The sequence below is a fragment of the Glycine max genome, chromosome 9 (genome assembly GCF_000004515.6).
Source record: "Glycine max cultivar Williams 82 chromosome 9, Glycine_max_v4.0, whole genome shotgun sequence".
NCBI lineage: Eukaryota > Viridiplantae > Streptophyta > Magnoliopsida > Fabales > Fabaceae > Glycine > Glycine max.
The window spans coordinates 32,964,963-32,979,752 of record NC_038245.2 but is presented as its reverse complement, the minus strand read 5'-3'; the positions used below and the strand labels follow the sequence as shown (position 1 = coordinate 32,979,752).

At 30.0% G+C, this 14,790-nt stretch overlaps 1 protein-coding gene across 5 annotated transcripts; it reads left to right on the top strand.

Moving 5' to 3' along the window:
* The first annotated feature begins 8,017 nt into the window (after nucleotides 1–8,017).
* On the top strand, nucleotides 8,018–14,561 carry LOC100808181 (SPX domain-containing membrane protein At4g22990). Of its 5 annotated transcripts, none has more exons than XM_041004851.1 (12): nucleotides 8,018–8,119; nucleotides 8,283–8,382; nucleotides 8,918–9,011; nucleotides 9,124–9,244; nucleotides 9,482–9,793; nucleotides 10,079–10,183; nucleotides 10,336–10,790; nucleotides 11,183–11,484; nucleotides 11,988–12,163; nucleotides 12,677–12,867; nucleotides 13,097–13,230; nucleotides 14,022–14,561. In XM_041004851.1, the coding sequence occupies exons 3-12, from the start codon at nucleotides 8,959–8,961 to the stop codon at nucleotides 14,258–14,260; spliced, it is 2,088 nt and encodes a 695-aa protein (XP_040860785.1). In that variant the 5' UTR covers nucleotides 8,018–8,119; nucleotides 8,283–8,382; nucleotides 8,918–8,958; the 3' UTR covers nucleotides 14,261–14,561. The 5 variants fall into 5 exon arrangements, with proteins under 5 accessions (XP_040860785.1, XP_014617601.1, XP_006587264.1 ...); XM_014762115.2 differs by having other exon boundaries at nucleotides 8,097–8,119; nucleotides 8,260–8,382; XM_006587201.3 differs by lacking the exon at nucleotides 8,018–8,119 and having other exon boundaries at nucleotides 8,182–8,382; nucleotides 11,991–12,163.
* The last annotated feature ends 229 nt before the right edge of the window (nucleotides 14,562–14,790 follow it).

Genomic DNA, 14,790 nt, shown 5'->3' with positions numbered 1-14,790 from the left:
TCATGTGATTCCCTTCATGTGCGCTTTCGACGTCAACCACCGGGAAGCACATGGGGACGTCTCCTGATATGTATCGTCAGTCACGCACTGGTGCACACTAGGGAAGTGCTCATAGATCCAGCACTACACAATAATTGAGGTTAACATAATATAAAAACATGTTTAAATCATAATCGAACGTAACATATTAATAAACACAAAATTTACCTGAAGTAGCGTCAAGTACCCCGCAAGCTGTCGGGTGGTGGTCATACAAGCCTCATCTAACTGGTCATAGATATGAACCAGCGTGGCAACTCCCCAAGCGTAACCACCACTATGAGCGAGGTCCCGGAAAGCGTAAAGGTGAACCACATGCACATATGTTGCACTCTTATTAGCAAAAAGAGTGCAACCGACAAGGTGCAGCAGATAAACGCGAGCTGCGACAATCCACCGCCGGGCCTGACATCTCGTCTCATAAATGTCTCGAACCCATCCTACTCGTACATATGCTCCACGTGTGAGTGCTGTCTCGACTTTGGCCTCCTCGGCAGACACTTCCAGCAACTCCGTCAGCAAAAATCTGGCCTCCTCCGTAGAAAGAGCGTGGAAACTGTGCAAGGCGCCAGTGATGGGCAAATGTAGGATTGACGATACATCATCCAATGTGATCGTCAGCTCTCCTACAGGAAGGTGGAAGGTGCTAGTCTCACTGTGTCACCTCTCCACAAATGCGGATATAAGTCAAGGATCGCCAGTAATAACTGAACAATCTATCAGTGGACTTAATCCTGTGGCAGCCACCAGGCCTTCAATCTCAGGCACTAGCCTCCCAATCAGTGTCACCTTCTTCCCATGTGACACTAACTTCAAATCAGGACGTTCCTGATTTGAAGTACAAATTATACAATTATTAAAAAAAATTAATTACAAACAAATAAATCAACAATCATAAATAATTAACAAATTAAAATACCTGTCCACTCCAAACGGCATGTGCAACATGCTCGGCAAATGATGTGAGCACTGACGGGTCACGTGGACCACCAGGGAATCCCTCAGCAGCATCATCACCATCTGACCCCTCACCACTATCAGCACCCTGTGCGTCCGCACGCATCTCAGGTGCCTCCGCAGCCTGCTCAGGGACATCGTCAGACATGTCAGCGACGTCCTCAGCCATATCACGTCCCTACGTAGTCATATGATGAACGCGTAGCTTACGGGCTGAGGCAGTAGGCCTACGCCTCTCGGGAACATCAGTAGCATCCTGGTCAGTAGGTCTATCTCTGCCTACAACTCTACCTATGGCACGACCTAAACCTCGTGTTCTGACCATGATCTACAAATCATGTCGAACACGTATTTTTTTTCGATCAAAATATACACAATTTTCTTTATAAAAAAACAACTTTATTTATAAACAAATAAAACTAACTTAAATCAAATAATTTTCTTTATAAAAAAAAATAAGAAACTTCATTTCTAAAAAAAACACAACTACATTATTTAGTAAACATCCACAACTTAATTTTAAAAAAAAAATAAACAACTTCATTTATAAAAAAAAAACACAACTAATATAAAAATAATTCATTACTAAACATCCACAACTTAATTTAAATAACAATTTAAAAAACTTCATTTGTAAAAAAAACACAACTAATGTAAAAATAATTAATTAGTAAACATCCACAACTTAGTTTAAAAAAACAACTTCATTTATAAAAATATCCACAACATAATTTTAAAAAAAATAAACAACTTCATTTATAAAATAAACACAACTAATGTAAAAAAAATTAATTAGTAAACATCCACAATTTTTTTAAAAAAATACTTCATTTATAATAAAAAAATAAACAACTAATTAATTATAAAAAATTAGTATTTTTATAAAATTTCCAAAACACACACAACTTTATTTATAAAAATAAACAACTTCATTTATAAAGAAAAACACTAATTTAAAAAAATAAACAATAAACAAAAACAAACACAACTACTTTTATAAACAAAAAAATAAATAATTTACAAATTAATATTTAGTAAAAATGCACAATTTAAATTATAAAAAAACATGACATCAAAAATCCAAACCTCATTTTTCATAAAATCTCAAAAACAAAATAACCAAAATAAATACAATAATTCATTTTTTTTTTAAAAAAACAAATCAATTTCTGTTTAAAAAAAAACACACTTTCCGGTCCGGAAGAACCACTTCTTCCGGAAATTTGAAAGGTCATCCGGAAGAGCCCATCTTCTGGAATTCTTCCGGAAGAACCACTTCTTCCGGAAAGTTTTCGGAAAAGGTGTTCTGGGAGTCTTCCGGAAGAAGTGTTCTTCCGGAAGACGTTTGGTTACTTCCGGAAGAACACTTCTTCCGGAAACTTTCCGGAAGAACACTTCTTCCGGAAACTTTTCAGAAGAACCCCTAACGGGTCTTCCGGAAGACTCCGCCGTCAGCCATTTTTTCGGCGTCTCCTGCTCTCGTCTTCTACCCTAAGGTTCCGCTAACCTAAGGTTCTTCTAACCTACCCTAAATGCTACAACTACAGTGCATAATAAAAGCAAAGGGAAGGTTAGGGGCACCTACCTCGAACGGAAATGGCGTCCAACCGAAAGAAGCAGCAGCTGGGCTCGCGGTGGAGGAGAAGGCTCGCGGAAGAGGTAAGCAAAGGAAGAAAAGCAGAAGCAAGAAGAAGAGGCTGAGTGATTCCGGGAAAGGAAAGGGAAAGCTATTTAAATGTTTTAAACTTTTTTAATGAAGGGTAAAATGGTAGTTTCAATAAATTGCTGGGTGCACCCAACAAACCTAGCATATCCCATAATAATATCATTACGAGAAAACGGAGTTACATGAACTAACTATTAATTTCTCCTTATCACACGGTATTTGCTGTTTTGTTTTTTTCTTCTCAGTTGGTGGCGCGCGGTTACTTGTCTATCAATCAAGGTAACCGCTGTACTGTGCTTGAATTATGGTTGATGATGCTTTCAAGATTAGTAGAAATTAAGAGATTTGAATCGGTCAACAACAGAGGCATGGTTATATAGTTGACACGGTAGTGCATGTACTGTGCACATCAAATTATTTTACTATGATATGGTTAGCATATGCTGGGGGCTACCTGTAAACATATTGACAAATTTACAGGTGAGTAATAAAGTTGTTCTTCTTTTGATAATAATGGTATGCGCCAGCTTGCTTGCTAATTCATGCACATGCTTATTTGTCTTAACAAGCATAGTGTCGATTTACAGATAAATGAGATTGAGACATGTTTGGAATATATTGGATGAGTTTATTTAAGTTTATTTTTTTAAATATTTATTTTCATAAAATAAGTAGTTTTATATGTTTTTTATGCATTTATTTAAACTGTTTTTTCTTAAAAAATAATTTTCTGTTTATTTTAAAAAATAAATCATATCTCCTTATTAAATAAGTATTTTTTTTTAAAAATTATTTATTTTGAAATTATTTATTTTAAAATTATTTATTTTTAAGGTTAATAAATTGGTCTATTACCTGATATTTTTTAAGTATATTTTTTATTGATTGAAATTTATTAAAAATATCAAAATTTGTAGCTTATCTGTGCTAATATTCATGGGGCAGGCACTTGAGGCATCAAAACAGTGGTGCTCCTCTTGGAAGTGCTAATTGACTCTAAAAATTGAGCTTTTAATTTCTTTTTCACATGTAGCTAAGTTCTTCAGCACCTACCTAACAAACACAAGCATACACTGAATCGTGAATTGTCAATAAAAGTATGCATAAACAATACAAAATTTGGAGACAAACTCGCCTTTAAACACACTAAAAACTGATTGATCAATATTATATATTATATTAACTAAATGGGCTAATTTAACTTCTTATCTCTTTAAATTTATGTTTTTTTTAATATCTTTAATTCTTACTTGAATTTAAATATATATATATATATATATTTAATTTTTTTTATCAATTATTAAAAATAATAATGTATTACAACATAAATTATTTATCATAGTGTAAAATATAATTTATTTTTAGAAGAATTTAAAATATAATTTATATGTCCCAAGATTATTCATTTATTATATATTTTAATTATAATATAATTTATAAATTTTAAAAAATAAATATTTATTATAAATTTTAGTTTTATAATATAAACATTATTTTTATCCAATGCATAAACTAAAATATTAGTATTCTTGGGATCCAAATTTTCTCCTACACACTCCCTCTCCAACCATCTCCAGCCTAATTATAAACCTTGGATCAAATCAAGGGCATTTAAACACATGCTTATTCTTATTATGCACTATTAATAATCAAACTAAAAGGATTTCCCAGCCACAAGTCCACAATGCTATAGTTCTTTAATATTGAATTAAATATTATAACTATCATACGTAGTTTTTTTTTTTTAAAAGCACACCACACAGTCTTTAAGAAATAGAAAATAAAAAGTAATGCGAGAAGAGAAAAAATATGCAGATCTGATGAATTTTCTGTCTCTCTCTCTAACCCTCAGAAGAAAATAAGAGCGAGAAATTTGAATGAAACGATATTTAATCACCTCATAATTATATGAAAAATATAAAATCCATTTAATATAAAAACATTCCTTTACTCTTACTTTTGTTTTAAACGAAATAAGAAAAAATAAGGCTTATAATTTTTTTTATGTCCTCTTCGTCTAAATAAACAAAGAGAAAAAGTATTTATTTCTCTTTATTACAAAACATAACATGTGCTTGGTTGATTTCGTTTTCTCTTTTATATTTGTTTATTTGATAGAAAATTTATTAAAAAAATTGTAAAAAAATATACATCACGTGTTTGTCGACATATGTTACTTTCGAAATCTACAATTTAAAAAATCTCTTTAATAATTTTTAGTGTAGATCTCTTTAAGAATTTTTATTTGTGATTTTTTTTAATGTGGTTTAGTCCCGCATTTTAAGAAATTTATAAATTTAAGTTAAATTTTGCATATTTTTTATTTAATCTAATTGAAACCTAGATCTAATTAATATGTTTAATGTATCATCAAAAAAATAATATAATCGATTCAACAACAATAAAGGAAGAAATAATGTAATAAATTAAGATATAAAAAATAAAAAAATTTAACATATGCAAAATATTTTTAAAAAAGAACAGTTATACGTAATAATAATGATTAACAATTATTTATAATAATTATACATGTATTATACTTTTTCAACTGCATATGTATTTTACTTATTATTATTGTTATTAATAAATCAATTGTTCATTAACATATGCAAGTAATAAAAAAAAATTAATTACACATATAATCATTTATGCACAAATGCACAATTATCTACATACAAAATAATCTTAATAAAATTATAACATTCAAAATAAAAAATTAATCTTTATAATACTTTTTGATTGAACATAATTTTACAATCACTCTCTTATATATAATTATGAGAATTATAAGTATCTACTATTTTTATTTTTAATTCAAACAAAGTTAAAGAATAAAAAATAATCAAGAAAAGAAAAAAATGACAAAGGAATACATCTTCAAAAAATATTTTTAATTTGATTGATTTATATGTTAAAATATATAATTTTATTATTTATTGAAAAATAAATAATTGTGTGATAAATGTTGTTATTATAATTTTTCATATAATTATTACCCGTTTATATTTGTTTCTTCATGGGTTAGAGATTATGGTATTATGGTACCTCCCCAACAACATTGTAATTCATTAAGTAAAAACATATTTTAAATATTCAACGTAAAATATTCAATTATTTCTTTTTAAAATATTTAATTAGTTTAAAGTAATTTAAGAGAAATATATATTTTAGTTCAAATTAATTAATAACATCAATATATTTAGATTAAGAATTACAATACATTCAAATTAAGATAAAATATAAATAATTAATTGACAAAACATAAATTTAATTCTTAATTTAATTATTTCTATATATTTTAAGATATAATAATAAATTGAATCTTCAATTGACTATTTATATTACCCAATAATAATTAATAACTTAAAAAGTATTGTACTCATGATACATTATTGATATTTAGCACAAAAATATAATTTTAGTTTATAATTACTAATTCAAAATCTTTAAAATTCTTATAGGTAAAAAATTTAAAATATTTTATATCATTTTTCAAAAACTAACATATATGATGTGAAAGACACGTGGAGCTTCAATTACAGTTTCAATTTAAAAATATATAAGTGAAAATGTCATTTTATACATATTTGATTTTTGATTTTTATTATAATGGTCAACTCCCAACTTAGATTGTTTGCAATATTATTTTCAATGATTATTTAAATTACCAACCCTCTTAACATATAATTAATTATTATTTCTCTCATTCTATTTTTATAAAGTCTACTACATATATAATCAAGACAACAATAATTAATAACTAAATGATTAAAATAAATAAATAAAAATTATAAATAATTTTTAATAGAAAATTTTAAAAATATATGTTATAAAAATATTTAGAAAGACCTTTATGCATGCATGACATTCGTCATAACACTCTAGTTTTATATATATATATATATATATATATATATATATATATATAAAGTTTGATGTTTGATTTTATAAGATGATGTTCACTGATCATCTTGTATTTATTTTTTCTAAATAATTCAATTAATTAATGTATATTTTATATTTACTATATTATATTATAAATCAATTATTATACATTTTTAAAAGAATTATAGTACATATTGTTCTATTGTAAAACATACTAGTGTAAAATTGATATATATATATATATATATATATATATATATATATATATATATATATATATATATATATATATATATATAAAGGGTTGGTTTGGGATTTTTCTGAGAGCAGTTTATGGGATTTTTAATTTTTTTTTAAGTATCGTTAATATGGTTATAAAAAAATAAAAAAATGAACTAAATTAATTTTGTTTAAAAGAAAATAAAAAATGTAATATATCACCAAAGTGAAAGAAATCAGTATAATAATAATTTTTCTGAAGCATCTGTATATGAAAATATATTTAAATATTTATTGACATACTAACATACATTTATTAAAATTTAAAATAAATAATTAATAATATATTAAAAATTCAAAAAAATATAAAATTTACTCTTGTAAAATATAAAATATGATTTTAATACCATACAAAACACAAAAAAATTAAGCTAATTGTTAAATAAAATATGATTCAGAGTCGAAAGCAGAGAGAAGTTGAGAAGAGAAACAAAAATTTAGATAAAATGATAATTATGTATATATATTCTTTCCCATAGGAGAAACTTAATTATAGGTATAAGAAATAATTAGGAAGTTACATACGATACATAAAAATTAAGAAATATTATAAAAGATATCAACAATCACAAATATATTATTTATAACATGAATATATTTATCATGTGTATTTAAATATTTATATGCATATTATTTATATTTAATGTAATTTTCATCATCTTATTATATTTAATTTATGTAATACGCAGCTTCATTTTTGTACTTAATTTTTTTAAAAAAGGAAATAAAATTAAATATAACTAAAATAATCTCAAAAGTAAAATATCATTTTTAATAAATAACAAATAGTTTTTAAAATAAAAAAGATTCAAAATTTAATTTAGTCTTATTTTCAAATTTCAATTATATTATGTTCAATTAATAGAAAATATTTCCTCCTACCTGTCCTTAATTATAAGATATTTTTAAAAATTTGTTTGTCATTTTTATAAGGCTTTTTTCTAATTTTCAATTATTTTTTATATATTATTATTTAATTATTCTCTTTTCAAATATTAAAGAGAAATAATTAAGTGAATAAAAAGATAAAAAATAATAATAATATAAACAATTAATTGATTTAACATGAATTAATTGAATATCTGTTATCAATTGACACTCAGGAAGTACTCCTAAATTTCATGAAATTATTATTCCTAAATTTTTTTAGTGAAAGATACTTGAAATTAAATTATGGCGGCTATTGCACACCACGGAATCTATTTTTCTCTCTTCAGTCTTCTCTACCCTATTTGAGTTGAGGCGCTTATCTTTTTGTTTCTTTTATTCTCTGTCATTTTCTTCCTTCTTTTGGTAATAAATTTAATTACAATAACTTTTTATGAGTTTATCGTCTTATTTTCCCCTGTTTTATTTCTTGGTGATTTTATTAATTAATTATTATTGGCATCCCATGCCATCTTCGGCGACTATATAATTCTGATTGTTATTAGTGCTGCGTTTGTTGGTGGCTAAGAATCTTCATCAAAATCAAAGGCAAAAACGGAAGAAAAAAAGGACAAAAACAAACAGAGATCGCGTTTTTTTGCTCCAGAGCTGGAAGCAACTGAACCCCGGTATGGCTATCAGATTCAAAATCTTAACTTTCAATATTTTAAAGTGTTTTTATATTATTTTTTTTTAAAATTTTTCTTCCTTTCTTTCCTTTTCTTTTTGGGCTTATATGTTTAAACTTTTTTCTAGCTTGGGTGTTTTGCCGTGTTTGTTCTGTAAAGGTTGTGTATTCATTAAAGTAACAAGCTATTATAAATAATTGAATTTCCGAGTGGGTGCAGCAAATTCATATGTTGTAAAGTTTATTTTTGATTTGGCAGCAATTCTGAAGTGTTATTTGTAACTTGTAATTAACACTTTATGCCTTTGATGATATGTGTGATATGCTTTGCGTCTTGAAATGGGGTAGCCTCTTTTAGTATTTTTGTAACCAGAAAATGGAAAAAGACTACTATGTTGATATTGGATTAAGATCATGTTGTGTGTTGTGTGTTGCCTGATTGAAACGGTTCTTTTGTGAACTGAACTTGTTTTGATTTTCATGGTTTTGGTTTTGATGTAATGAGTTTGACCCTTTTTAATGGTTGATTGATTTAGTTTGCTTCGATTGATTAAAGCCTTTCCCATTGCTGAAAGAGATGGTTGCCTTTGGGAAGAAGTTGAAAGACAGACAAATTCAAGAATGGCAAGGGTATGTTCTGTTGGGGGTTATAAACTTCGGAGTTTAATATTAGACATTAGTCCTGCGTTAATGGTACTTTAGGCTCATAAGTTTGGTTTTTTTTTTTTTCATTTTGCTATAGATATTACATAAACTACAAACTCATGAAGAAACGAGTGAAGCAGTATGCCCAACAAATTCAACTTGGAACACTAGATCGGCGACATGTACTCAAGGATTTCTCACGAATGCTGGATAATCAGGTTTTCTGTTTTCTTTGTTGAATGCTTAGTTCTGCAATTCTGAATGAAGGTTGAACCTTTCCATTACTTTTAATGCCCAATTTTGATTCTGGATATATTTATATGAATGAATGTGATTATCTGAGTAGAATGAACCATAACTGTTATCAAACTGTGTTTTTGTGGTATTTTGTTGGGAATCTTGTATGTTGCACATTTGTTTCAACTTTCAATCACATCCCTTTTTTTGCAATTCAGATTGAGAAGATTGTCCTTTTCCTGCTGGAGCAACAAGGGCTCTTGGCGTGCCAGATAACAAAGCTTGGAGAACAGCGCGATGCTCTTCAGGAGGAGCCTGAAATAAGCAAAATAATTGAATTACGAGAAGCTTATAGAGCATTGGGACAAGATCTATTAAAGCTTCTCTTTTTTGTGGAGATCAATGCTATTGGTTTGCGCAAGATATTGAAGAAGTTTGATAAACGCTTTGGCTATAGATTCACAGATTACTATGTCAAAACTCGTGCAAATCATCCTTACTCCCAGCTGCAACAAGTGTTCAAGCATGTGGTAATATGTTTTGCTCAAGCATGACTTTTACAGAATTAATTAATTACATAACAGATGAACTCTCATGTAGTTGATAGAAAACTGGTATTTTATTTAAGAAAGAACAAGGGATTTCTCACCTCAGTCCAGTGCCTAATTTGCTGAACTTTGGGGGTTTGCACCTTCCTATGCCTAAAGGCACCATTTCTCTCACAAATGACTATTGTAATTAACTACTAATGGGGTTTAATTAACAGTCTATAGTTTTAAAGTATGAATATTGACTGGCTGATATGGAATTTGCAGGGATTGGGAGCTGTTGTGGGAGCCTTATCTCGCAATCTTCATGATCTTCAAGACCGTCAAGGGAGCTACTTATCAATTTATGATCAGCCTACGCTTCCCCTTCAGGTCTCTTTAGCATTTAGTTTGCTCCAGCATACACTTACTTTGTTTGTTATGTTCTTTCCTAATGTTCTAAGGCAGGCTGCTGGTTAGGTAGCCCTGTAGCAGCACATGGTTGATGGGGATTTTTCATCATATATACTTGGTCTTGTATGCAGGATCCAGTCGTTGATTCAATAAATGCAGCTGTTGATAGGTTAACCAACTCGACAAACTTCCTTAACTTTTTGGGGCAGCATGCACTCATTATGCATGAAGAGCTGCCTAGCCCTTCTGAGGAACATGTTGATGATCAACGATACCATTTTATGTCTCTTCTCCTGAACCTGGCAAACACATTTTTATATATGGTCAATACATATATTATTGTCCCAACAGCAGATGACTATTCTATGAGCCTTGGGGCCGCGCCAACAGTTTGTGGGATTGTGATTGGGGCAATGGCTGTTGCACAAGTGTTTTCATCAGTGTATTTTAGTGCATGGTCAAACAAGTCATACTTTAGGCCTCTTGTATTCAGTAGCATAGTTCTTTTTCTTGGAAATATCTTGTATGCATTGGCATATGATGTTAGTTCAATATGGATTCTCTTAATTGGTCGTCTTTTATGTGGGTAAGCAGTCTTCCATTTCTTAACTCCTCCTGTCATTCATTACTTGATGAAGATAATTTATTGTATTGTGCCTTAACTTTAGAGAAGATTAAATCTCTCACTCTCAGTCTCACCAGTAGGCTTACCACCATTTTCAGCAATCCAGAATAAGACACCTCATAAATTGAATCCATGGAAACCAAATCCTAATTGGAATTAAAAGAGGATATAAAATAGATTTTAAAATAGGAATCTTAGTATACCATTGTTTTCATGGTTTTCACAGATTATGTTCTATGTTGGAGTTGAAAAGTTTATACACTGATTACCATCATCATCATGCTAAGAATATTATGTGGTACCAGTCACATTAAGACCTTTTTATGACTGACAAACACTTGATATTGTTGCAGATTTGGTTCTGCCAGAGCTGTTAACCGGCGTTATATCAGTGATTGTGTGCCATTAAAAATTCGCATGCAAGCATCAGCAGGTTTTGTTAGTGCTAGTGCTCTTGGAATGGCTTGTGGTCCTGCATTAGCTGGCATACTGCAAATTAATTTTAAAATTTCCAAGCTTACATTTAATCAGAACACCTTGCCTGGGTGGGTTATGGCTGTTGCTTGGCTGATATATCTTGTATGGTTGTGGATCACTTTTAAGGAACCCGCTCGTGAAGCTGAAGAGGATCACACACCACATCAATCAAATGATGGTACTGAACTTATATTGCATCTGCTTGTTACTTATTGTTTAAGACTAAGTATTTTGATTCATTAGGTTTTTGGCTCAAATTTTCTAAAAATCATGTATCTGTCTATCGCACTGATTATTGGTGTATTTTGAGAATCTTAACAATAAACGAAAGTAGTCCATAAACATAATAGATCATATTCTTGTGCATCAAAAGTGAGGGTATTAGACTTAAAATCTTAAAAAGGCATTAACCATTAATCTCTATATCAGCATCTTTCTTTGGAATGCTATATCTAGCAAATTAGTAACTCTGCTGCCAAAATATAATACTGTGCAAATAATGATATTTCTGGCTTCAATGGCCTCTGTATATCAATCCAATCAATATTTATAAAAATCGTCTTTGATTTTATTATCACTTTACTTTGTCATAGTTGCATGTATTTTCTTGTCATATGAGTTTTATCATTCTGATGAGCGTCAATACAAGCAATAGAAAATGACACTTTTTCATCTGTCCAGAAGTAAACAATGCACTTGAAAAAGGCTTAAAACAACCATTGCTGATTAGTTCAGAGAATAAGGTAGATGAAGATGCCGACCAAGATTGTGATGATAGCGAAGAAGCCCCAGAGGAGTCTCGCCAGCCAGTGAATTCAATTGTAATGGCATACAGACTCCTTACACCTTCTGTAAAGGTTTGTGAAGAACTTCCTGTCACCGCTATTATATTGAATTTCTATCGATAAAAAATGACTTCATTAGATGATGTATAAGCTTTAACTTAATGTTAATATGGAAAACTAATTTATTGATGTGAAAGTCACACATGTATGTATGAGTATGAAAGACTAGTTATTTGTAAAAAAAAGAAATTATAAATGAGAAATTAAACTGCTAATTGCATTCTTATACAGTTTCTGACAATTAAAAAACTAGTAAAATAGACTCATGTGCCACTTGCCAGATAACAGATATGATTCTCTTTTGAAGTTGGAATATAATAGTTTGAGACTTGGAGTTAAATAATTGTGAACATCATATATCATTGAGCTTATTAAGTACTGCCATTTTGGATAATTGAAGATCTCTTGTGATGTTTTTCTGATATTATATTCACCATGTTCCAGTGGAATGTGATGGTTAGATAAAAAAAAAAATATTGGAGAAGTTAAACGATTTACCTGAGAAAATTTGTGTAACATCTCCAGGTTCAATTATTGATATATTTCATGCTCAAATATGTAATGGAGATTTTGCTATCGGAATCTAGTGTCGTTACAACATACTACTTCAACTGGTCAACAAGCACAGTTGCAGTTTTTCTTGCTTGCCTTGGCCTGACAGTTCTTCCTGTAAACATTGTTGTTGGAAGCTATATAAGCAACATGTTCCAGGACAGGTAATGTCTAATAAAACCCATAATCAGATATTGCTTTAGCTTGATTTTCTGAAGATATAGGATGATATATAATCCATGTTGATATTTAATAAAATGAGAAGGAAAAAAAATCCAATAGACATTTTAGATCCTCACTCTCAAACTTCTACAAGAACCATTTAGAGAACTAAAGTTGTTGAAATATTTTCCATGTGATTCTGAGAGATTACTTATTTTTAATCTGTTTTAGGCAAATTCTGTTGGCATCAGAAATTATGGTTCTCATAGGTGTTCTACTGAGTTTTCAAGTAATCATTCCATATTCTGAGCCACAATACATCTGTTCGGGTCTCCTTTTATTTGTTTCTGCCGAAGTACTTGAAGGTAAGATCTTATTTTGCTTTATTATTTATGGTTATGGACAGGATTGTATTGTAGAAATGCAAAGGAAGCATTGTATTAAGATGCCCTACATTGGTTAGGAATATGACCATAATGAAGTTAGGCTATAATGTCTTGTCCCATTATGTGAAACCATGAAATTTCAGTAATATAAAATGATAAAACATTTCTAACTTTTTAGCATCAGGAGTAGTATTATACTATTATTATAGTGGCAATAAATAGCATGCGGTTGTTTTTCCCTCATGATCTTTGCTTGATTAAATTCCCGAATGTCGTTGAAGTTATATGATAATAATTATCTAAATGTGATTTTTGAATTACATATTTTGAACACCAGGCTGTCATATATTTCCCATTTTTCTCTTTATTCTTTTCTTTGAGCTTTATATCACTTCATTTTGATGGATTCCACCTTTGTCTTGATGGATTCCACCTTTCTCTTGTTTTAAAATTAAATGACGAGACATTTCATCAAGGAACATGAAAAAGTTAGGCTTTGTTAGGTTCATTTGTGCCACTTCTGTATCTGTCCAACCAATATATCAACCTTCACGAGAATACTAATGGCTTAATTATATCTGCATAACCCTTGATCAGATGGTCATTTAGTCATTAGACTTGAACTTTTGATGCCAGTTGGATAAGGACACAATGTTATAGGTCCTTGCCGACACAAACATCAAAGGGGTTTTGGTAATTGCTGATGTAATTTGTTTTTCCTTACCAGAGTGCTGTTGATTTGTGTAACCTTTCACTTTCATCCATTACAGGTGTCAACTTGTCACTGCTTTCGCGAGTAATGTCATCGAGGCTTTCTCGTGGAACCTACAATGGTGGACTTTTGTCTACGGAGGCTGGGACTCTTGCTAGGGTGGTTGCTGATGCAACTATTACCCTTGCCGGGTACGTTCATCAGAGTATGCTCCTTAATGTGACCCTCCTTCCTTCACTCTTCATCTGTGTAACTTCCATCCTTGCAACCTGCTTTACCTACAATTCTTTATATTGATTTCTGTCTGAGGTTGAGATTGAGATGAAAAGAGGAGAATGCTCTTCAGCAAAACCTCAGTCTCTTCACCACTTGGCTCTGCATTCTTTCCTATATTCAATATTTTTTATCAATAAAGTTTTCAATGGCTCCATAAAGTTTGAAAAGTAGCTCGGCTCATTATGTAGGTATAGTCCAAATGTGTATTTCTTTATGGTATGGTTTCCTCTATTGTCATTATCATTTTGCTGTAGAGATGGGTTTTCTTTGTTGTTTTTCTATTATAGATCACTGAATGAATGAAATGAAATGCTTATTATTATCCCTTGGCGTGCCTTTTATTTTCACTCCGGTATATAGTGAAGCAGGGATGTAAATAAATTGAATTATTTGTTATATTAATTACGGGACCAAGTTGATTTATTCAGATTTTAGACAGATTAGTTAAGTGTGAATCTATATATGATTATATAATGCTTAATCTTAGAGGCTTTGATGGAATCCTGATTCGCGAATCCAATTTTTAGTATCAGCAAACTGGGTAACCAATT

Coding starts and splice junctions, on each gene's coding strand:
- LOC100808181 (XM_041004851.1), top strand. CDS start 8,959: ATGGTTGCCTTTGGGAAGAAGTTGAAAGACAGACAAATTCAAGAATGG. Junction 10,791..11,182: donor ATTGGTCGTCTTTTATGTGG/GTAAGCAGTCTT, acceptor ATATTGTTGCAG/ATTTGGTTCTGCCAGAGCTG. Junction 11,485..11,987: donor ACCACATCAATCAAATGATG/GTACTGAACTTA, acceptor TCATCTGTCCAG/AAGTAAACAATGCACTTGAA.